Raw genomic sequence first — 25955 nt, 5'->3', positions numbered from 1 at the left:
AAACCTATCAAATATTGAACTGGATTTGATTAAATCATAAGTCATTCCTGCAACAATTTGGTAACAGTTCCAATTACCTCTAATATCTAGTTCCAGTTCATGACCCTGGAACTATGTGATCTTCATTAGTAACTTAAGTTTTTTGTGTTTTCTACAATGAAGAACAAGCATGCTTCACTCAATTGATATCCGTTCTTTAAGATACAGGCAAAAATAAATAAATAAATACAAACAAAGAAAGGAGAGCAATATATATCCTGTGTTATGTCAGCGGATATTTTATTTTCTGATGTGCCTAGTTATTACCTGATCTGATAATAAATTATTTTTGTTACAGTAATAATTATCTAGAACTCACTGATAATTATTTATAGATTTTTGACTATCAAAATAATTTTAACTTTCAGGTTTTATTTATGCACTAATATCCAGGGGTAAACACTGAATGTAGATCTATGTAGCTTAGCCTAGTAACAGTCCTGGCTTGGGAATCATTAAAGTGAGTAATGTGTCAATAAAGGCTTTTAAATAATCTGCTTCATAACAAATTTCTTTCTAATGTAATTAATTGGTTAACACTGGTCAATAGTGGAATCATTTAGTTTAATGATCTTTCTGATTCACATGTCTACAAAGAGTTTTACTGTATTTTAAATATGTGTTTTTCAATTACTATATTAATTCCCTAATGAAGTAACTTTATCTGTTCTATATTTATCCTACACTTTCTAACAACCTCTACAATATGATAGATGTGGCTAGAAACCAATTAAGAGCTCCCTAAGGACTACTCATTATGAGGTTGTTTAGACTTTGAATTTTAAAACTAGGAAAAGTAAAATTCCCAAGTAGAAGAAACTGAACTTTCATAAAATTAGTCAAAAATATCATAATTTGGTTAATACCACAGAAACTGATTCATTACTGGGTCTAATGAGCAAATCAATTCTCTCCATAAAGATTTATTACACTTTATTTTTTTCAGGACAATTTAGAGGATTATCATAAAATTTGAATTTTGTAAAATTCATAAATGTAACATTATTTTATGCATATAATCAAAGATCTTAGAAAAAAGGTAATTAGATAATCGAATAGAGAGCATCATTAATAAAACCATTAAATTTTAATACAAAATAAGAATTTGATATAACAGCAGTAAGACCTTATATATTTCCTAACATATAAGAGAGAATTTTAAATTCTTGGAAATCATCTGGAATACTTTGTGTTTTCCAAAATAAACACATGAGGCTTCGCAAACCGTCTCAGGTGTATGTGTGTGTGTGTCTGTGTTTTCCCTCTGAGATGCCCTTGTCAGTCAGGTCCCGGAGCAGCAGCAGACTTGGAAAGTTGCTAGAAACATGCAAATTCTTGAGCTTCACCCCAATACCTACTGTATCCGAAACTTTGGGTGTGAGGCCCAGAAATTCGCCTTTTAATAGCTTTCTCATGTGTTTCTGATGCCCACTTAAGTGTGAGAACTATTATCGTAGAGGGATAAAAACATTTGCCAATATACAGTGCATATAAGGTTGACTTTTTTAATGACCTGTTAACAATCAGTGGGTTAGAAGCACAGAGAGAGGAGTGCCAAGAAGTCCTGATAATGAAATCTCACCACTAATATCTATGGGAACAAGCCTGGTGCTTGGGTCCCTGGGGGCCAACCAGTGCCTCTGGGATGAGCCTGGTGCCTCGGTCCTGGAGGCTGGCCCTGTGCTGGTACAGTTTGGAAGCCTGGAAGCCAGTCTAGAAGCTGGGGCCATGGGGTCTAGGGCTAGGGCTAGGCCAGGATCTTGGGTCAATGGGAGCCAGCAGGGCCTCGGGCTACAGGGACTGGCCTGGAGGTGGGGTCTGTGGAGCCTGGCGTTAGGGCATCCAGGAGACTGAATGGGAGCAAGCCTAAGACCTGGGACCTCAGAAGGCCAACGAGGCCCACCTTGTACTGGGGTGGGCCAGGAGCCTGCGTTCATGGGAGTCCACTTGGAGGCTAGGACCACTGGGGCCAGTCTGGCTCTGGGTCAGGCTGGGAGTCTCTGAGAGCCTCCTGGAACCTGAGGCTGCAGGTGCTAGCCTGGTGCTAGGGTAGAGGAGCTTGACTGAGTTCTGTAGGAGACTGCTGGTGCCGGGATGTGCCAGGAGTTTGGGAGAACCTGCTAGGAATCTGGTGCCCTAGTTACTGCCCTGAGGCTGTGGGAGCCAGTTGGTGTCAGGGTGGGCCCTGGGCTCACAGGAGCCCCCTGGGAGCCTGGTACCATGGGAGACACCTTCGGCCTTGGGAGTCACCCTGGTGCTGAGACAAACCAGCACTGCAGTGAAGGTGTCCTTTTCTGCACAGGGCTTCCCAGGCTTGCAGCAGAGGGGTGGGGATAATGGAAATCTATATCTTCTGCCTTACTCACTGTGTTTTCTCTTAGTTCTGTTCTTCACCCAGGTCTTGTAATCCCTCACCTGGAATCCTTAGCTCTCATGAAAAACTTTTCAGACACAGTTAGTTGTTCAAACTGATGCTTCTGGGAGGGGATGGACACTAGGAATTCCTGTATAACCATCTAGTAATGTCACTCCTAAATATTCTTCAGCTCTTTTGCATTCCCAGTTTCATTATCTCACTCATTCAATTATGAAAGGATATTGTAACAGTTTAAAATTTGATGAAACTTCACAAGCAAACAGATCTCCAGAAATATGAATGAATAAAGTGCATGAATGTGTTTGTCTTTACATAGTCTGAGCCTATATTATTCACTAACAACCATATTTAAGCAGAGTAGGTGTAAGGACAAGTGTAAATTGTTTGTTGGAGAATTCTGGAAGGCAATGGTTCTCAAACAATAGCATCACCTGGAAACTTACTAGAAATGTAAATTCTCAGCTCTACCCATGACTTTCAGAATCATAAACTCTAGAGGCAGACCCAGCTCTCCAAGTGCAACTGACACATATTGAAGTTTAAGAGCCACTGTTTGATAACCATAGTTACTTTTGTTAAAACATCCATTTAACAAAAAGCTATGGCTATTTTTCACAATTCTGAGTTCTAGCTAATTGTGTGTCGTATTTCAGCAAAAAGGCTTAATTAGAATCAGAGAGAAAGCTTTCAATCTACTGAGACATAAATGGATAAAGCTAAAAACAGAACATGCTTGTGCTGATTATAGTGTGTCAAGTTTTCAATATACACGACAGTAGTATTCTTTTCAGATGATTGCGACTCAGATTTGTAAAGGATGTGATGTGGAATCAAATTCATATAATGCTAGCATTTTTTAGTTCCACAAAGGGAACAAAATCATTGCAATTTTGATATTCTCATGGAGGTAGTAATTGGCTCCACATCACAGAGTACCTTTCAAGTAGTTAATATTGATATAGCAAGTACATATATACATACATACATATATTTGTTTACATTATTATATAGGGATTTTGTTTTTGTATATTTTTATTATAGAATTCATATTTTCTGCATTTTCTAAATTTCTGTAATTGTATGAAAATCAAATAAAATATCAATGTAGTATTTTGCTTTTCTTCCTCTACCATACATAGACTTTTTAAAAAATGGTAATATTCAATTAGTAAACGAGAGGTAAAAGAAAAAAAATGAGTAAAAATATAAAAATGATAAATGGTTTTATATAAAACAATAAAGAGCCTGTTTACATCTATATATATTAAGGAAGATTGGGTTCTGACACTCATTTGCCATGGAAATTTCACAAAGCCATTTTATTTGCTTCTCTTCCAAAAAAAGAAGTGGAAGAAGTTAGATAAGATGATTCCTAAAATATCGAGGTCTAAAATGATATATTTATGTCAAATAGTAATCTAAACTAAATAATAAATCATCTACAAAGGAGACACAGTTTAGATGACCTGACGTATTGCAACATTAAGTCCTCGTGGGCTTATTGAGCATTAGTTAGTCTGTTTACTCAATTCCTGATAGATTTTTTCTGCTGTGGAAACATGTTTAATTCTAAGGGCCAAATAACAAACCTTGTTTCTAAAACCAGTAAGTCTCTTCCAGATATTATATGTCTATTTACACAGATATTTAGTACAGAGGAGAAGCTGGCTCTGCTGTAGATTTACATCTGTGCCAGAAAGAACTATATCGTAGTCACTTTACCTTGTAAATCGACTTGAAGATTAATGCCTAAACTGTGTATCACATATATTGAATAAGTCATTTGAAGGAAGCAAGAAAATATCTTAAGGACTTTTATGAGATGTTTGAACCAGTTCAGTAATCTTATTACATTTTAGGAGAAGCTATTATTACTCAGCTACATGTTTTATGAAGTTTTCTAACCTTTTAATTATCAAAATTAAAATGGAAGAAGTGTAAACATTAAATATATAAAATATAAAACTTGAAAAGGGAACTGATTTACGTATGAATTTGAGTTAATAAACATTCTTTTTCCTTCTTTTTCCTATAGGGGAACTTTCAGACAGAGGCAGTCTCATTTATCAAACATACTGGGTAAAGTTATTTGATTGAACCAATAATATACCATCATTCACCCAATATTCACAAATATATTTTTACAGACTTTATGAAAAATTATGTGAGGATTAGCACTATTTACGTAGTGCTCTGGAAATTTGTGAAAGAAATTAAAACTAGTGCCTTCAACTTGCTCTCTAGTTTCCTAACAGCTATTTGGTGAGCCAGAATTGTCTCTGACAACTGGAAATAAATTTCAGGAAGAATTTTTCTTTCATGTTAGGATTGATATAAATGCAGTCTGGAAGGTAAGTAAGTTTACTATGTCCTTGAATTTTAAAAGCAGCAATAGTTAGCAGTACACTGCGAGAGTGTTCAGAAAGTTCTTTAAGGTCTACTGTTTTAAGGTCTGTGGTTATATGGCCTTCTGGATAAATTAAATGAACCCGGTCAAATGTCTACACTGAAATGACTTTTTCATCTTATTGCTTTGCATCATGCTAAGTTTTCTGTGCACTCATTATTTTGTTAAATTTCTTGAAACTGTATTACAATAGATTTCTATGGAATGTTTTTGGTTATTCAGGCATCCTGCTTTCTCACATTCCCTTTTAGACAGTTATCTTGTATTTTGTCTCAGATGAGTATGGAGGGATTCTTTGGACCCTACTCCTTGATGTTCTAAGTGGTTTAAGGTGATGTCGATCAAACTGCTTAGCAGCAAGTGATCTGTGTGCACCATGACCAAATATGAGATTCGAGGAAGTTACTAGGGAACATATAGAAGACAGAGGAGGTAAATCAGAACCATTATCTCTTTGAAGCCTTTTAAAAAACATATGGAACTTAATATAGCTCTGTCATCACAACATGACTATTCAGTTATTAAATCATTCATTCAGCAAGCATTGACTCAGCATTTAATACATGCTATGGACTTCAGTTTGCTAAGAATACTTAGGCCATGAATAAGGTTTACTAATTAAATGATTTCTTATGGATGAGTTTAATTCTGATGACAGTCATAGAAATTAGATTTGGTTGAAATGCTGTGTGAGGTACCTCTCTTTCAAAGGGCATAGGAAAATATATCAATTTCAGATTACACACACATCCTTTGAAAAACTGGGGAAGAATAGAATATAAAGGGCTAAATGGGCTTGCTGTACTATTGACCCATATATTTAACTTCCTAAGGGAAAATTTACATACCACTGGAAATTCAAATTTAATAAACTCAAACTCATGACCTATTCTTGTCTCCTCCAAACACATCCCCTATATTGGTAAATGATACCACACTCCACCTACCATTCCAATCAGTAGGCTGAAAGTCATCCAAAATTCTTCTCCATGCTTTGCCATCCCTGTTCAGTCATTCAGAGTCCCATTGATTCCATTTCCTAAATATATCTTGGGTGTACTTCCACTTGTTCATTTCCACCTCAGTTTCTGCTATTATAGCCTCAAATATATCATTTTCATCCCCTCATTTCTTTTCTCACCTGATTTTTTCCCCCCCTTCTTGCCACCTTGTACCATATTGGTCTCATTTAAGACTCAGCTCAGCTGCTGTCTCCCTTTGGCAGCCTTTCTCAACCTCTTTCCAGGATGGGTTAGATGCCCCCTCATCTGTACTCTCTGCATCAATCATCCTTGTACATTGTAATTATTTGCAATACTTTGTAGTTATTTACTCATTGGTCTTCCCCAAATAAATTGTGAAATTCACTAGGCAGGGGCTGCAACTATAAGCTTTATATTCTTAGCACTTGTTCCTTGTCTCACACATAGCCAACGATTGTTGTCTTTAATGAACAATTGACAACTCCATATACATGGAGGGTTGCTCTATTGAGTAATGCACACATTACCTGTATTCCCACTAATGCCTCATCAAAGATGCTGCTAAAATATTTGGGAAGGGTCTGCAAAGAAAGAGTTCTTGCTTTTACTCTGTGGCCTTTCCCAAAAATATATCATCAGAATAAATCTTCCATTTTTTTACTCCACATAGGAAATTTTTCAAAATTCTGTTGTGATCACCTTGCTTTGGGATATGTGAAAATAAAGCATGTGGAAGTTTGTGTATAGGATTACTCATTAATGTTGGTTGTGGTATTTCACCTAAGAAAAGAGAAAATTATACCATGTATATGTGTGACTATTAAGTAGTTTGGGTCTGGACTATAAAATGCACAGGAGATCATTTTCAATTGATTAGCACAACCTGGCACAAGTATGTTTGAGTTATTAAGATTTACAGAACTACTTTATGCTAAACACTTCTTCATCACATCCTGATCCTTTAACTGGGTAGTAGGAAAAAATGAGACGATAAGAAATGAGTCCCTCCTACAATGTAAGCCCAGTGAGATTCAATCCTTATTTTAAATGTCAAGGCACTGGTTAAAGCATGGGGTAGGGATGGAGAGTTTGTGAGGAGAGCACAGTGAAATGTTTGAACCTGGATGGGTTTGTCTAAAGTAGTCATGCATGGCCACAAAGGAACCATTGTTTCCACTATGTTTGTTATTGGTCCCATCAATCTCAGCTCCTGAGCTTGGGAATATTATGTTCTGAAACCAGGGATGTGAGACTAGAAGACATGCTAATTAATATTATTTATCTTTTCTATTATACCCAAATAAATAGAACCATTTCCTGTCTTAAGATGTTTTGTGCTATTGAGAGTTAAATTTGAACAGTATATAAAAGAAAAGGAAAGATTCCTCATGTTTGTTCATAAGAGGTATCTGAAACATTTTCCTCTGGAATATGATTCAATTAGTAAATATCAACCCTCTGCTAAACATCTCACAAGTGTGAAACACTTCATCACAGGTTTGAGAAATATTTCCATATATGAGTATCATTGTGTTGATTCACTAAATTGAAAAAAAAAAGAATATTTGATCTAAGAGCATTGTTTTAAAAACTGGATGACATATTTAACATTACAAATAATATAAAAGCCTGTTTAGTCATGGAAGGAAGAAAAAAGGAGACTGGGAATAGGTTCAAATAATTAAGGAAACTAGGATATTTCAGAATAGCAACAAACATATAAACTAAGCAATATGTTAACATGGGCAAAAACTGGATTCTTGTTAGTTGTGTAGTATTTTATCAGAGTAACTCACAAATTAGCCTGGAAATAGAAACCTATCTAATAGAGTTGACTTCTTAACTGGCAAGTGTCTAAAAAGCTTTTTCAGTTTTGCTTTTAATTTAGAAGAGCTAGATCACCAGCTTCCTCTGTGGCAAGTAATAAAGCCTTCTCTAGGGAATTGCTTTTGCCGCCATGAAAGATCTCAATTCCAACTTCATTACTACCAGCTTCCTAGGTTAGTTTTTAGATCAGGCTGAAGTTGGGAAGGAGGATTTTCAATGAACATTTTATACAATGGGAGAAAAGGAACATTTTTTGATTCCCATGAACTACAAAGTGAAGAAAATCACTCTGAGGAAAACACAAAAACTAAAAATTATTACTTTTGGAGGAGTCTAAAACATATACTATAGAGGAAATACTTAAAGAAAATGAAATGTCTAAATAGTGGCTAATAAATCTGTTTACACTAACACATAAGTAGAGCTTAGTAATTTCAAATGAACTGTTTTTATTTTTTCATTTTCTCTTAAGAGAGAGGACTTCTATGGGATTCTCCTTTCAACCAGCTAGGAGAAATTGCACCTGTCACAGACTGATTCAGACACTACTAATGGGACTCTGCCTGATTGATTAAATTGGCTAAGGAATATTTCATTTCCCAATATTCAGAATAATTTAGTTAGAAAAAATTTAAGATCACAGTATTCAAGTCACCATGAAAAATAAGAAGAGAAGATTTTAGTGCAAAAGTGGTTAACATTCAAAGGTTAAGCATGAAAAAGGTAATATCTTTTTTCCAAAAAATAAAAATTGCTTTCATTTCTGTAAGTCAAATGGCCAATGATTGTGTCTCTTTCAGATTTTGAAAGACTGTACTGAATTTTAATTCTGGAAAGTTGTTGTCTTATGTGCTTGTTAGCATAATTCATAGCTAACATATTAAATGCTTGTTTTGGGCCCAGAACCATGCTAAGTATTTTAAATGAATTACTTTAACATTTATAGTAACCCTCGTGAGGTGCATTTCTCCATTTAACAATTTAGGGAACAGGCTTCCAGGTCCATGACTATATAACTAAATTCTTGATACATTTGTTCTTCAAAAACCATTTGCTACGATTCTACTATGTGCCAGGAATTCTTTTAGGCACAGGAAATACACAAAATAAGCCAACAAAAATCCCTGCCCCAAGGGACATATTGCCTACTACTATACTTTTTTATTAATATCATAACATCTAGATTTGTTATCTAAGGATTGCTTTAGGCTTCCAATTCAAAACAGGTGTACCACCACTCCAACTTTTTTTGTTCCCCACTTCCCCCTGAACCCATCATCTCTATATTATTCTGAGAACAGAGTAGTAATAGTACATTTGAGGTTCTAAATTTGGCAGTAAACTATATCCAGGATATGTTAGCAAAGGGAAGGTCTATTACATTTTAGGTTACTTTGAAGTCAAAGAAGACAACTTGTGATCTTCTCTCTCTGCGTTGGAAATGAAGATGAATATGTGAGTGAGGTCTTTGATATGTCGAAATAATCTAGGTCATCCTCTCTGTGAATTTTGTAAACTGGGGATCCATTTGATCGCTATGTCAGTGTCTCTGCCTGTAACTTGGGCAGAATAATGGAACCTAAATCACAAGATCCTTATGAGATCAAATTATGTTATGTATATATGTGAATAAATCCTCTTGATTAACTAATTAATTGCTCTACTAATATTAGTTAATTTTTCATTTTCCAGGATTTGGATTAGTAGGCATTCAATAAATGTCCTCAAACACACACAATAAAAGTCATTATAATTTTTTTCATTTATTGTTAAGTTCTCTTGTTGTAATAAACCCTCTCAACATATTATAATGACACATACTTGGTGGCTACTCAATAAACATTAGTCAAAAATAGCAGTGGTGGTTGACCTGCTGTCTCATAGATTTACATGACTGCTTGTAGGGATATATACGAAGTATTTATCACCATTGCAGCCTGCTAGCAGTTACTCAATTTTCCATGTCACCATGATTAATATATATACATATTTTTTTTTATCCTGAAAGAAAATGAACACCTCCTTCCCTCAGGAACTTAGAGTAAAATTTTATGTGTTCCTGGTTATGGAAAGAAAGAAATAAAATTTAGAACTAGCCATGCTTACATATCCATTTATCATACATGTTAGCATATCTTCACTGGTCTAATTGCAACACAACTGATTATTTCCAATAATTCTCATTTGGTTTTCTTCTTTCATAAAAAAAATATGCTATCACTATTTTCTTAAAAAAATTCTTACCTTTGCTCTACCTTTTCCCCAATCTTTTAGCTAAGTAAGTGTAAGACATAATTTCTAATAGTGTGTTCAGCTGAACACTGCTGTTATACTACAGAAAAGATACCACGGTTGAATAAATTTGAGGAACATTGGGTGAAGACAAGTTCAGCTAGTTTCTTTGCTATCAGAGTTCCTTAGTGTGCTCATATATATATATACATAAAATGAACTCCAAGGACTTTCCCCAGACTTACTTAACCTCAAAACTTTCATGTATCAATAATTACAACTAATCTGTGCAAAACACTGCAAAATACAAATGCAAGAAATAGCTTACTTTATATATGGCATTTTTCTCCCTTTACAGCTGGAAAAAAAAATTCTATAGCAATACTATTATTGATTGATATTCTTAGCTGAACAGTATAAAATGATGTCATTTCTAAAGAAAGAAGGACTTAGTTCAAGGTTTTAAAATTAAAAGTGGTATCATATGAACCACTGAGGAAGCATTACACAAGTACACTTAAGTAACAAATGATTGGATCTCTATTGGAAGGGAAATGGTTTGATCTCAGTGGAAATTAAACAAAATGAAATACTTCTAGGTGTTATAAACATAAATCCCTTATCTCCTAGGTCTTAAAAATGGAATCTGTGTTTGCCTTAATTGTTAGCATTTTTCTATGTATTATTGCCTTTTATAGATATTGTAGCTCTGTAAAGTTGTAAAGACAGCTGCTGTTACATCTCTGTTTCATAGATTAGGAACAATTTAAATTAAATTTCTCTGATGCCATAGCTTCCTCTCTTTTTACTCTGCTCTGTTATTTTCCCAGTGAAATAGCATAATAATTCCCAACTAATTCCTTTTCGCTTTTCATACAAGATTATTAAATATTAGCCTACAATGTGTACAAGTATACAATGTATAATTTTCTGGCCTCAATTCCTGTCCTTCTAGTAAATACTTCAATGGTTTTCCTCCTATTTAACTCCATTGACACTGTTCAGAAGATCACTAACGACTTCATATTATACATTCCAAATAATACTTTTTAGTCTTTACTTACTGTAAATTGCTGCTACATCAGACAGCATCTCCTCCTTGAAATTCTTTCTTCCCTGGTTTCTGAGACACCATTTCTAACTTCTAATAGAATTCCCCCTTGATTTTCTTTTAACTCCTCTGGGTCTCCTCCTCTGTCCACTCTTCAAATATTAGCATTCTTCTTGGTTTATGTCCTCAGGCCTTGATCCTTGTCCTTTATCACATTCCACCTGGTAGATGTCAACAACTCTCATTGTTTAAACCAGCAGTTCTAGGCTGGGAACTTCCAAATCTACTCTGTTTTCTCTCCAGTTGCCTGATAAACATATCTAAATATGTATCCATAAGTACCTCTAATTCAACATTTCTCTCTCCTACCCTTACCCCACTTAGATTATAAGATCTAGAAGGGCAGGAACTTGAATGTGTTTACTAATGTATGTTTGCACTTACTATATATCCTAGCATATAGTAACTGCTCAATAAACACTTGTCTAAGAAATAAGTTAAAATTCACATAATAGATAGAGTGTCTTTTTTCTAAATCTGCCACTTCTTTTGGAAGTTCTAAGCATAGTAAATGAAATTACTGTCTGCATACTATTCCAATATAAAAACCTGGAAATTATCCTGGATTTTTCTCACCCCCACAAATTATGGGAATTTTACTTCCTGAATACTTTGATAATACCTCTCTTCTTTTCCTTCCTGGTAATGCTCTATAAAGATCTTCTAGTAATTGTAGAGGTATCAGAGATCTAGGTTCATCCCCCAGAGAACTGCTTTCCTGAAGCAGTTGGCATCCTTTTCATGTTCAATTTCTGTGATTAGCTGTAATGAGCAATTTGAAATGCTGTTTTAAGCTGTATCTCATTTTGCTTGAAGAGTTTTAATTGTTTCCAATTTCCTTTAGGAAAAAGGACACAACCCTCATTCAGAAGCCGTGGCTTTCTGTTGCTGTTCCTCCCCAGCTTCACCCAGTCCTACCCTCTGCTCGGAAGTGAAGGTGAAATCCTTGTAGTTCTCAGGGCTCCCCGCCCTTCCCTACCTCCACAGTGTCTTATATTAATTTCTCTGTTAGGAACACACAGGCTTTCCTCACCTAGCTAATCTTTACTCATTCTGTGAGCTACTGCTGTATCCTTTCCTTTGGGCATTTTTCCCTGAACCAATAGGCTGGAGAAATATAACTTTTCTCTGTGCTCATAAAGCATACACTGCACAACTTGTTCTGTTTGTTGACTGAAATTATTTATCCCTTTTTTATTAATAGTAGCTCTTTATTTAATGGTCTATGCCACGAATCAATGTATTTCCTGAGAGTTTGTTATTCACCTTTATATCCCTAAAACCTAACAAAATATTCAATACATGGTTGGAATTCAATAATTACTTATTGAACTAAACTTAGCCATTCATTTCACAATAACTTAGTTCAGTTCATGAAATTGAGATTTAGTTATTTCTGTAATTTATAGAAGCCCTGCATATCTAATGCTTTCTGGTTAACTTAAAGATGTAATTAAAGTATTTAAGTATAAGTTTGTGTGTGTGTGTGTGTGTGTGTGTGTGTGTGTGTGTGTGTGTGTGTGTGTCTGTATGTGGGAGAAAGAGAGAAAGAAGGGAAGGATACATGGTATACATTTTCTTTCTTCTATCTCTCTCTCTATATCTGTCTATGTATGTATGTATGTATTTATCTATTCTACAAAAAGATCCAGGTAATAAAGTTTATATGTATCTCTCCTGCAGAATTACTATGGTAACTTTTAAAAAGACATTGCACTGTGTTTATTTAACATGATGACAGACATAAATTGAATAGAGTATCTATTTAGAAGTAAGTTAAAGTGATACGAGCCAAAGATACTTTGATGACTGATAAGTATGAGTACATATCATTCTTCTTTGGCTAAGTAATTCACCTGTTGTGTCAAGATCTTAGCCAGCTGGTAAAATATACAGACAGTTTACCCTTGATTTACATGTTCTTCTAACAAAATATGGATTTATTTATTCCTTTTATTCACTTTATATGAATGAATGGACAGGCATGCCCAGTGCCTATTTGCTATGCTATGTCAGGAGAAAGGAATGGCTGTTTTCTCAGTCATTTCTCAGATGGCCATCTCTCAGAAGTCCAGAAATCACCCATCAAGTGAGACAGTGGATGGATAGTGCCAATCAGTGCTCAGTAAGTGTGAGGTCCTTACTGATAGGAAGTACCCCTTTGAAAACCTATGTCCATCTTAAATACATTCATGATAAGAGAGAAGCCTGATGTTTTTCTTCCCTGGAAATAAAGGCAGTAATAAATGTCAACGAATTCTATCTAGTACTTCTCAGATTGTAATGTGAGTATGCATGACTTAGGCATCTCGTTAAAATCCAAATTCTTACTCAGGAGTTATTGGTGGGACCTAAGATTATTCATTTCAAACAAGCAGCCAGATGGTGCTGATGTGGTTTGTGGACCACACTTGCAATAGCAAGGGTGTAGATGATAATCTTTTATATTTTTCTGTTTACATAGCTCCTTGAAAGCACTTTAACATATATTATATCACGTGATTCTCACAATAAGTCTGTTGGATTGACATGGAATGTGTTGTTGGTGGTAACCCCATTTTATAGGTAAAGAAAGAGAGACTCAGAATTTAAGTAATTTATTGTAACTCACTCCATATCTATTATCCTAGAGCTTCTCGCTCTATACCTCTTTGCCTTCATTGGTCTTTTGCATTTAAAAAACTGCCTGTACATGTGTTATATCACAAAGCCAAGACACTGGTCAAAAATAAATTTAAAAAATTATTAACTAATGCCTTCCTTTACATAAGAATAATCTTGTCAACCTGTTGCTGCTGTGGTGGCTTTTGAGTGATTTTTCTGTCTCAGGAATTAGAGAAGACTGTACATCTCATGGGAGAGAGAGTATAGAAACTTAGAAACAAAGTTAAAAAGAACCCATTCAAAAAATATGGATACCACAAGTGCTTGTGGAAACAGAGGAAGACATGTACAAACAGATGAAGACTGGAGTCATGATGGTGTGTTTATAGATAGAGAGTAGGGGTGGGTGGGAAAGTCAGCTGTCAAAACTGGAGGCGAGGTGAAATAGGTAAGGTGCTTTTGATGTGGGCCTGACATGAAAAAGAAAATTCAAGACACTGACTAGACAAAACTGCATAGAACTGGTGATCTTTTTAAACTGTCTATATATGAAGGAGGTGGGGTGGGGTGGGAGATTGAACAAATGGAAACGACATCAAGAAATATGTTAGGGGACTAGTACTGTAGTGCAATGGCTGTCGCACTGTTCCCTGAAGTATCCATTTAGAAAAGACACTAGCATTGGCTTCTGGTGGCTCTTCGAAGAGGAGATGAAAACAAAATGATTAGGTCTCGGGTTTGTATACTTATCCAAGCAAGAGATGATAAGCACTAGAAATAGAGTCTTACCAAGAGAGATAAAAATGGAGGAAACAAATTTAGGAAACACATAACTTGGAACCTACTTGGATACTGGGCTTTGAAAAGGAAGAAGAAACTATCAGTGACTCAGAAGTTTAAGGCAACGAAACTGAACGATGAGTCATGAGCTCCATTTCCTTAGATAAGGAACAAGAGAAAAAGATGTTGAGTTCAGTTTTAAATAAATTGAGGTGCAGGCAGAATAACTATGTAAAAATATTCATTAGGCAGTTAGAAATGCAGTTATAGAACTCTAAAGATTTTGTTTATGAATATTAATTTTTCTGATAAATGAGAAAAATAAATTATTGCTTATTATTTAAGTAAGTCTTTTTTGTTGTTTCTAATTATGTTACTACTTGTAATTAATGTCCATAGCTTCCAGGAAAGAACACTTGGCTGTTCTCCAATTACCTAATGACATACATGTCCTGTTTGCCATCATATTTATTGAGGGGTAAAACATAAAGGGATTTAGTGGCTAATAATATGCTGTCAAAAATAAATACTTGTTATAATGTTGTTCCATTATTTAAAAATGTAATCATGTTTTGTGTTTTTATTTTTTATTTTTAACAGTCTGGGTTAAATGGCTTAGTCTTGCCAAAAAAGAAAGGTGTTTTGTTCATTTGTTTGTTCTCTGACAAATAAGAGATGATGAGCACAGTCAAATATTGTGTAGAGGTCACCAAAATATCAAGCAAGAAAACCATCCCCAGGGTTTGGCAGCAAGCAAGGTAGTGATCACCTTCACAGAAGAGATTTTAGTTTTAAAGATCACTCAGCAAAAATGTCTTCATGAACGCTCAACTTTAATTTATCCTTTCATTATTCTCTCAAAGCTCATGGGAAATTGTTTCTGTCTCATAATTAAGTTAATTCCCTGCACCTATAGTGCACATCCCAACACTTCTACGTGCGATGGCTCTCTCCTAATTAACACCTCCCTCTAGATTTCTTGCTCCTCCTTTCTGTGGAACTCCAGCCCACCACAAATGTGGGAACAAGCATGTTTCATTGATTCCACCTGCTAGAACATACTATTTTTCTCCCTTTACCAACAAACTACTGAAACAAGTAGTTTGTGTTCTACCTCCACTTATGATTAATTCCGTTGTCCTATAAACTAGTTTCTACTTCCATCGCTCTACTAAAAATACTCTCCAAGGTCACAAAATGACAGGTGTTCTCAATTATAATGGCCTTTTCTCAATCATCATGTCCCTTGACCCTTCTGAGACATTGATACTGCTGACTTTTCCACTTTTCCTTTGAAGTGTCCCACTCTGGGATGCTGATACACTGAATTTCCTAATCTCCCAGGAAACTCTCTGCCTTTCTCTTTACATTCTTTTTCATTTCCACGAAGTTGCCCTTTATTCTCTTCTCTTTTCTCTCCATGTTCTTTTATCTTGAAGTATTTCTTCTCTTCTTTGGCTTCTCACTCTGAACTTCTAAACTCATGGATACAAAACCTTGTCTAAGACTTCAGATGAACATCCCCAGTTTCCAGGTGCCTCTAGGCTATCTGCATGGATGCTCCACTGGCACCCCACCTGCGGTTCCTTTGCAACTTGTACATTTGGTCTGCTTCTCCATCCTTCCACCCCTGAGAGCTTGTAGTTAATGTCAACAGTGTCTATTCTTTTCCTATGAAACAGCTTGACAATTACAGAAGCAGTGTAGATAGTACGATTGGGTTTTTAAAGTATTCATATACTTGAAAGAATATATAACAAGATGTTATTATTTTTCAATGGGTTGCTGGGTTCTGTGATTTTTAAAATTGAATTCCTAATAATTACATGTTGAATTTAAGTCATGGCTATAAAGAATCTTGAAAGCAAACAAAATTCACTTTCTCATTTTTTCTTCTTTACTGATTTCTCTCACCTCTATTTTACAATTCTCTGATGACTATTAAAAGCTCTTGGGTCAAGTCTCAGATTCAAAATCTCTTTGCTACCATCTCACTCTGCATGCCATTATAAGAAAGACTTAGGGCGCCACTTTTCTCTTCTCATTCACTTTCTAAGAATTCTAATACTGCTTTTGGCCTCCTGAGCCCCCTTGCTCGGGTCCCCAAACCACCCTCACACAGCTACACTGAGGCAGGCTTGCCATCTTCTGTCCCTCATGTGGCCCCTGGGACCCCAGTTGGCCCTTGGTAACCTCTTCACTGTCTCCTGCTTACCTCATGCTCATCCCTGCCTCTGAGTTAACTCCTAAACAGAGCTATCATTTATTGAAGCTGAACCAAATGGCAAGCATCAGATCCACATCTTATAACAACCCTGCCAGGTGAGTATGATGGTCTTCATTCAATAGAGCAGGAAACTGAAGCAAGCAACTTTAAGAAATGTAAGTAAAGTCACATCCCTAACAAGTGACAAAGAGTCAAATTCATGTCTGTTATAAAGCTAGCACTGCTTCCACCATGCTTTATACTCATCTCCCTGTCTCAGTTGCTCTTGCATATTCCTAAAATCCCAGCTTAAATCCAACACCTCCATTAAATTTTCATAGATTGATACGGACTATAAGAGTGGCTTTTCTCTCTAGACTCCGAGAGTACCATTCACTAACAATTGTTTTGTAGCCATCTTTCAATAGTTCATGTCTGTGCCCTTGATTATACTCTCTTGGGCTAGAAACAATATCATATTACTTGTTTGTAAATTTTGTATCACCAAGCACAATTCTGGACAGTTAGCAGTAATGTTAACATAGTATATATATGTTTTCAATAAATTGTTGACTGATTATATTGTATAATAACATTTGCCATTAATGCTGATTTCTCTTTCCTTTTAGGAACTGAAAAATAAATATAACATAAAAATAGATATAAATATTTAATGTAAATTAATAATATGAAAGTCATAGTGCATATATTACTTTTTAAATTATATGCCAACAGTAAAATCATAAAATACAATGTTATGCTTAAAAGAAGGGACAACATTATGCACCTTTTATTCAATCAATAGTCTTTCATTGACATTAGCAGAAGAACTAACAATAGAGCAATTTTCATATGCAGCTTTTCCTTTTTTATAGATATTTTTAAAGCTCAATTCTACCTTTTGATGTTAAAGACTCAATATATCATTTAATCTCCATTATGCATTTTTCTTACTGTTTAAAATTGCTTATTTTCCATTTAGTGTCCAGACAATAAATGCTTTCACTTAAAATGGTCATGTTTAGTCACCACAAGTAAGAAAACACGTAATTTTTTTTTATATGTTGGCAGTACTTTCAAGAGAAATGACAGAAATTCAAGTTAATATTAACATATACATAGAAGGTGAAACAAGAATTTCTTAAATATAGTTTAAAATTTTTAAAAATGAGTACATATAAAAATTTTAAGACATGATATGAATGCATGTATATAATAACAATTTCACTGTGTGGAGAGGTATAAGTATAGATACAACCTTCTTTTGTATATGTAGCTAGAGACACACAAATAACTATATGGATATAAAATATTTGGAATAGAGTTATCTCAAGAAATAGTGTCATTAATTGGAATTTTCCTTGGGATTTTTAGTCTTTGTCTGCATTTTCCTCTATCCTACGATGGTTCTTCCAACTTTTAACATGTCTTAAGACTACCCAGCTAATCTCTTGTTTCTCTCTAAGAATCTGTTTTCCAATTCCATTTTAAAAGTATACCAATTTTCACATGAGTGGCCAAGAAGGCAATGGATTACCATTCCAAATAGCATTTGCATATTTAATTAGTAGGAAAGAGAATGGTTGAATTTGTTAGGTTGAACCATATGAAACTACTGTTTTTTTGATGAAAAAAAATGTTTGAATATAGGTGATTTCAAAGGGTTCAGCTAATTACGAGAATAAGTTTAGGCATTTGTCACAACCTAGCTGAAACCTCTGAAATTCAAATTGGCCCCTTCGCACAACAGTGCTCAGCTGTTCGATAGATAAACATGGAGCAGCATATACTAACAGTTCCAGAGCTCTGATGAATATATCCAAACTCTGCTACCAGAAAACATAGCATCTATTTAAATTTTACCATACCTTCAAGTTTATTACTTATTACATTTAAAGTATGGGGAGGGGAGTGCACCAGTATTTTTTTCAGCGTTTTCAGCATTTCAAGGGTTAACCCAGCTTTGTTCATAACTAACAGATAATATACTTATAAGTACATCTTACAAAGTGTCCTTACCTGCTTTGGACATCTTTTCATCTTTTTTACTTTCAGGTTCTGGGGTAAAACATACACACACAAACACATAACAGAGGGAAAAAATAAACATTTAAAAAATGAGCGCTAAGTGGATTCATTGCAAGATTTAATAGATTTTTTTCTCATCTGTTCTTAACTTAGATGATAGTTACATACTTTTATTAATGTATACTGGAACGTGTATTCTCAGTAAATTATAAAGTAACAAGCAAAGGGATTTGACATTAAAAACCTGTTTTCTCAAGTTTCATACTAATCAAGTAATTCGGCATTTTGTCTTTAATAAGAGCTCATATATTAGAATTCATAAGGTCTCCAAGTATTGCAGATAAGGAAACTAATAAAAACTGCAGGAAAAAGGTATTGTAACTTTTCCTAATTTGACCAATTCAAGCAATATTAAATTTTTGACTACAGACGCTTAGTTCGTGGTGCGCCATCTGGTGGTTAATTAAATAATTTCAAACTAGTATAATTGTTTTAATTTTATAAAATAAATTAATTTGGCTTAAATTCAGTATAATAATATAAACATTTATTAAAATAAAGGTTAAATATAGGTTAAAATTGTTAAAAATGAGTACATATAAATATTTTAAGACAATATGAATGCATGTATATAGTAAAAATTTCACTGTGTGGAGAGGTATAAGTATAGATATAACCTTTTGCATGTATAGAGACACACAAATAACTATATGGATATAAAATATTTGGACTGCAGGAAAGCAATATGTTTTATTAAGATAAAACATATTGCTTTCTTATTGTCTTCGGACAGTGGCTTTTATCTAGACTCTGCATTCTAACTTAATATCAGTAGAGGATGAATACAGTTTTATAAACTTTTCTTTATGACACCATCCCAACTGATGTGACAGTTGACTATATTTTCATGTTCACAGTCCTTCCTATTACTTTAACAGTTTTTCCTAGGCCTTACAATTCTCTCTTTTGGCATTAAGTCTTGTTTGAGACTAATGGAAGAGTTTCGGTACATTACAAAATTTCCTTCCTTCTAACAGAAAATCTTCTAAAGGTTGAGGTACTTCTTGAGTACAAACTGTGTCAGGGATAGTGTTAGCCAGTTTTATTTGGGTTTTAGCCCAATAATGTCTCATTTCTATAGTTATAATTTTTTTTAAGAAAACCTTAGGTTTAACTGCAGAATTTTATATAATAGAGAATTCCACAGTCATTCACACCCTACTTCCTATAACACTTGAATGCATTTCCTGTAAAAAGTGATATCAGTGCTATTTTTGCACTTTGACCGTCTCTTGCACATATTCCTTTCATCTTGGTTAACACATTCACTTAACTGGGTAGGATGTATGCTATTTTAATGTTTTCTATGTACCTTAATGTTTTCTATACAATTTAGTTATATAATTTTTATTTAATTTTTGTTTATTGTCTGTATCCCATTTTTGGATTTTAAGCTCCAGAAGAATAAGAACTATGTCTTCTTTACTATGCAAATATCAGCATTTGGTCAAATGTCTGACATGGTATATGATCAATAATGTTGTGTTTAAATAAATGAGTGAACAGAATGGAGAATATAGAAATATCAAATGCTCCTTCTTGTGTATCTTTAGTCCTAGAAGAAATTGATTCATTTTGTGCTTTTAGAGCTAGAGATAAAAATTCAGTACCCTAGGATGGGACTTACTCTTCAAGTAATCTGTGTATTTGGAAGAACCTTCTTCTCACTGTAAACATGATTCTCTCCCCTGTCAACAACATTACCATTATAATATTGAAATGGAATCATCTGAGCCTTAATATTTGTCAAAAGATCTTTTGAAAAACATAAAAGTTGTGGAGAATACCTTCATCAGTACAATACAGTTTTTCTGAGTACAATGTAACCAGAACTAACTTCTATCACGTATACAGAATTTTATTAACACATATGTGGACATGAACACTCACTATCCAATATGCATTATGGCTATGAACCCTCTCACTGAGATAGAAATATTGACTTTGAGTATTATATAAACAATGCTAGCACAATGACCTCACAATCACGTGTTCTTGGGAAGTGTGCAAAGGAGGCTTTGGGGTCATGTAACCTGACTTTAAAAGCAAGCTCCATTGCTAAGTCTTGTGACCTTGGGCATTACTTAAAACCTCAAGTTTCAATTTTGTCATCACTACAGTGGAGAAAACAATGCTGTAAAATTAATGAGAGAATTACAAGTGATGTATAGAAAGAGCTTAATTATTTTAAAATTATGCTCATACATTTAAATTTCATGATCTCTCAAGGTAACGTTTGTTTTTGTCTTACTGAATTGGGACTTTACCCTTGAATAGGCAAAGCAGGAAATGATTTGTGAGAAACTGACAATGGATTTTCTAAGGTGAGCATCTGTTCTATTCGGTACTGCTCTTCAGAACCCAGTGGCCTCATTTTATAGATGGCATTTCTACTAAAGATTAAGTCTTTAATTTTTGAGTTATATATGGATGCCTTTTTCTAGTCATATAAAAATGACAACATACATATTTAAATTTAGTCAAAAGAATTTATTGAGAAGCTTCAGGAAACTAAGGACAAGGAATTTTTTTTTTCCAAGGGTTTCCAGTGAGTGGCCAAGCCAGGGTCAAACTTTGTTTATTCTTTTTTTCCCATCCACATTCTATTTTTATTTATTTATTTATTATACAAATTTTTTATTAAGGTATTATTGATATACACTCTTATGAAGGTTTCACATGAAAAACAATGTGGTTACTACATTCACCCACATTATAGAGTTCTTCCCCATACCCCATTGCAGTCACTGTCCATCAGTATAGTAAGATGCCACAGAGGACAATGACTTTTTAATGCTACAAATTGGGACCTGTAGGCCAGAAAGAGGGAATGGGGACTTTTTTGCCATCTTTACTGTTTAAATTTTTTTTTACCACTGATTATCATATAATAATAAAATATCTGATTTCCATAAACATTTGCCACTTGAGTCCTTCTTCTTGGGCTATGTATATAAGCATTGCAGAAACATGAAATCAAGAAAGCCCCACGCTGAATCGTTGAGGCAGACAGCTTGCCATTTCGTATGCAGTCTTTTGAAACTGACTTTTCCAGGCTGTTGATTTCATTTATGAAATGTAAATTGTGAGGGGCCTGGGAGAGGAGCTTCATTAATGATTTTTCAATGTCATCAGCACTGTGTTCTCAAGTAAAGCAGGCCAACAAGAACTTCAGCTGCATGTCTTGAGTCAGAAGACAGCAGTGGAGAGCAACTGGGTTTAGGAGTCCCTGCTTCATCTTCATAAAAAGAAAGACATCTGCACAATATATAAATCTCAAGAATCTGTATTCTTTTAAGAATGTCTCAGTAGAACTTGAATACTACTGATTTTTGTTTTCCTACTGTATTTTATCATTACCACATTTGCTTTTGCAGCACATAGAGGTCTCATATGTGTAATAAATTACTACAATAACAATAGTTGTTTTTGCAACCAATGGTATTTTGTACTTGCTACATGGTACTTGCTAAGGGAGAGTGTTATATGCATTACCTATATTTTATTTATATAATATTAACTATTCATGTGTTTATTAGCTTTTTAGCCCCAATAGAATATAAACTTCATGGGTCCTGAGGTGAGTTTTTATTTTCAGTGCTATATGATAGTGCCTAAATCAGTGCTTTGCAAAGACTAGAGATCCATGAATACTTGTTGCACAAATGGATAAATCATCTCATATGATCCTCACATACCACTCCTACAAGCTATATAGTATTATAATACCCACATTACAAATAACAATACTGAGGCTTAAATTTCGTCTAAGTACAAACTCCCTAGTAAGTGGAAAAACTGGAAATTAATACTGTTTTTTTTCCCAACTCTAAAACATTAAACACTCCTATGCCCTAAGGACACTTCTATAACTACTGTTGCTACAGAAAGAATGAAAAGCTTTTAAATATTTCATGCATGAAAACTATTTAATAAGTTGCATTCTACATCTTGTAAGCAGGCTGTATTTATCTAGGTTGTATTACCTAGACAAATTACTAACGAAGTCATTATTGTTACTGGCATGAACAGTATAGTTGCTGATGTTTCTATTTTTTCAGCCAGTCACTAAATAATGAATCACATAAATTAGCTTCCTCAATTAAGCGGATTAAACTAAATAAATAGACTGAGCATTGATAGGAAATTGATAGCTGTCTCATACACTCCTGGAGTAGTATTCAATATTTAATGGCGTGGGGAGATACTATATTTAAAAGCAAGTCACCAAACTATTTTTGTGAAATACACAAAGAAACTGCAGCAGCCAGTTGTATGTGAGTTTTGGTCTGAGGGAATCTGGGAAGTATGGTGGCTAAGGACACAGGAGTTCTAAATCCACCTTAGATGCCTGTGTGGCCTGGTCACGTCACTGTCAGTGCTTTGATTTTCACATAAACACAAGGACTGCTGTGAAATGAAATGTGAAGCACTTAGAGCAGCATCAGATACACATCTAACAGTGCAGGTTAGTCCCTTATTGGCATTTTCAATTATTTTTCTTACATTTTTCTGCCATAATATTAAATAAAACGCATTTTAGGTAAAATACATTTTTTAAAATAAAATAATTGAAGTTATATTTACTAAAAAAATAACTTGTAAATTTATTCTAAACCCATGACTTTTACACTTGAGTATAATCTGCATATTTTGGTGAAAATCTGCCACTACTACTGTTATACACACGTTCGTATTTGCCCAGCTTTACTGTGGTACTCATTATGTTATTTAAACACAAATGATATGCCACACACACACACACACTCTTTCACATTTTGTTTTCTGCATGAGGTTTTTTTTGGATAAGAGAGAACTACTGTCACTCCCAGTAGCTTAATTCAAGATTTAGGATTCGGGAGAACCCTCAACTGAACTCATGTTTTTTTCTTAAATATGTTTTAAGAGGAATTGTTTTGCAAATACTTGGCCTGCTTTAACAGTTAGCAGTTGATTTCATTTGCTGTGGAGACATTGCTTTGTGGTCCAGAAAAATACAGTTCTGAGAAAAGACAAGATCTGACTACTTTTAAGTGTGATTTGGAACTTTTTCATTCACAGACTTCCAAAAGAAAACTGTCCTAATTTTGGGTGATGTCACACAGAGAACCAGCCTGTGACATCCTCTGCTCTGCAGCTTTTCATCTTATCTGTGTCTATATTTCTTTACTTCAATATTTTATGGGCTATTTACTATTTTCCTTTCTCTTTTTTAATCACGTCTATCTAATTTTGAAACTTCATGCATTCTTCAAGCTCCCATTTTTCCTGCTTGAGTTTTTAAATCAGTATCATCTTTGTTTATAGCTTGAAGAATCCCTCCATACATTATAAAGGCACAAGGTTATGGCGTTCTCAAGTCATTCGCCACACTCAAACCAAGGACTTGCAGAGATTATTTCTGTACAGTTGGAGAAAAACAGGCAGATAGAAACTGACCAAAAAAAAAAATCAAGTTTGAAATTTATTGCCTTTATTTACTAACCAAATTAACTAAGGTGAGGCATATGAATCTCTCTAATTTTCAATTTTCTTACCTCCTGAAATGGGAACAGTGATAATTAGCCAACATATCTGTGGCTAAGATTAGAATGAATACTTTAACAACTATAACAACTATTTCCTGAGTGTGTATACACTGATATCTAGCTGATAGGTATCCACTGATTGGATAAAAATCTGGTGTGCCTCGTCTAAGGCCACCCTGGAGTCACCTTCACTTTTCCTTCTTCCTGGTTCTCTTTTTCAAGTATTGTGAGATTTTTGAGGACAGGGATTTTCTCTTGCTCTTCCTTCACAGTACCTGAAGCATCCCCAGAATATGACACCAACATGCAAATACTGTCATTGGCACAAAACAATGTAAAATGTGCTTTCAAAATGCCAGGAAAATCGAATTCATAAGCTGCACTTCTAGGCAGTTTAGAACAAAATATGAAGTGAAATCTCAGTCCCATTAACTAAAATCTTACACAGGTAGGAAAGCCCATTGGAATGGACCCTCCAGACGTTCAACACTGCTATGCATTATATTCAGGTTTTCATATTTAATTTGCCCATTAGTTACAAGTAGCCAGAGTGGCTGAGTGGATTAGTTAGTTTATAGCTGGCGATTTTAGAGTTGAAGCTAGAGCCTTAAGCTACTGAGCATGGTGCTTTTTTTCTGCAACCCATATGCAGACACATCCACCCCTGGCCCACAGTCTCTCTTTGTGTCTTTGTCTGTGTCCCTCTCATTTCTCAATCCCACTAGGTCAACAAGAAAAAACAACTATGCTTTATGAGCTTCTCTAGGTGGAGTTCTAAAATGGCTCTAGTTCGTAATGCAAGAGCTTTAATGCGTGACTCAGTGCTTCGTGCCTAAATCCTGATTCTGCGATCCTTCCTTGGCATGATTCCCTTGAGAGTTTGTTGCTCACAAAGACACTTTGCTGAGTGGACACCAAATACCGAAATTGAGCCAGAGGGCATTCTCTCTACAGAGCACAGAATAAACACATACATTTTTCCTGCCTCATTCTGTCACCCTTTCATTTTCATGATCCTTTGTCTTCTGTATGTACACTAAACACAATGTACAAGGTTTCTGATGCTCCACATTTATCTAGTCTATCCTTTATTTCTTGTAACATGTGCCTCATTAGTCTTTCCTTCCCTGAAGCTTCCTGTTGTGAAGACCATGCATTGAAAAAAGTAAGAAATAATTGGAGGAGGCTGCATATACTATAGGTTGTACAAAGAACAGTCAGTCAGAACAAGGCCACATGATTTCTGAAGATGGCAGGATAGCTAGTCAGATATCTTTCAGGGCATGAGCCAGTTGATTTTAAACTTTTCAGAAAGCTGTGCATAAGTTCTTGCCAAGGCTACTATGTAGATAGTCTTTGGTCTTTCTTATCAAGGGAGAGTCACTCTTTAGCTAGGCTCTCCCTGTTTCTCTGGGCACCAGCATTCATTTTCTTTAACTTAAAGTGAGAATAATGTTAAATTAATAAAAGGTCATAGGGTTAAGTATAGATCATCTTATATCTGATTCAATTATGTAAAAACAATAGATGACCTTACATGAAAAATAACATTAATTTTTTTAAGTGAACAGGAAAAATAAAAAGCCTTTTTAATGACATTTAAAACAAATTTCCCCTCAAGGAGAGAAGCATATTAGCACATTCACATAAGGTAACTTGGAGTGACAAGAAAAGTGGATGTGGTTCATAATGCATGAGCAAAACCAAAAGTTTCTGTGATGACTGCCCTTGTACTGTTCACCATGTAACTTATTCACTATGTAAGAATTTGTT

The 25955-nt window shown here is 34.8% G+C and overlaps 1 protein-coding gene across 2 annotated transcripts in view; it reads right to left on the bottom strand.

Moving 5' to 3' along the window:
* The window catches only part of TRDN (triadin), a 377090-nt gene that overhangs the window by 44946 nt on the left and 306189 nt on the right, over window positions 1-25955 (bottom strand). For both annotated transcript variants that reach the window (XM_057489292.1, XM_057489293.1), the window contains exon 24: window positions 18586-18624. In XM_057489292.1, coding sequence (XP_057345275.1) covers window positions 18586-18624 — 39 coding nt within the window. The remainder of the gene's footprint in view (window positions 1-18585; window positions 18625-25955) is intronic.

This window comes from Manis pentadactyla, chromosome 12 (genome assembly GCF_030020395.1).
Source record: "Manis pentadactyla isolate mManPen7 chromosome 12, mManPen7.hap1, whole genome shotgun sequence".
Classification (NCBI taxonomy): Eukaryota; Metazoa; Chordata; class Mammalia; order Pholidota; family Manidae; genus Manis; species Manis pentadactyla.
The sequence above is the reverse complement of the archived record's forward strand: the minus strand, read 5'-3'. Positions and strand labels throughout refer to the sequence as shown.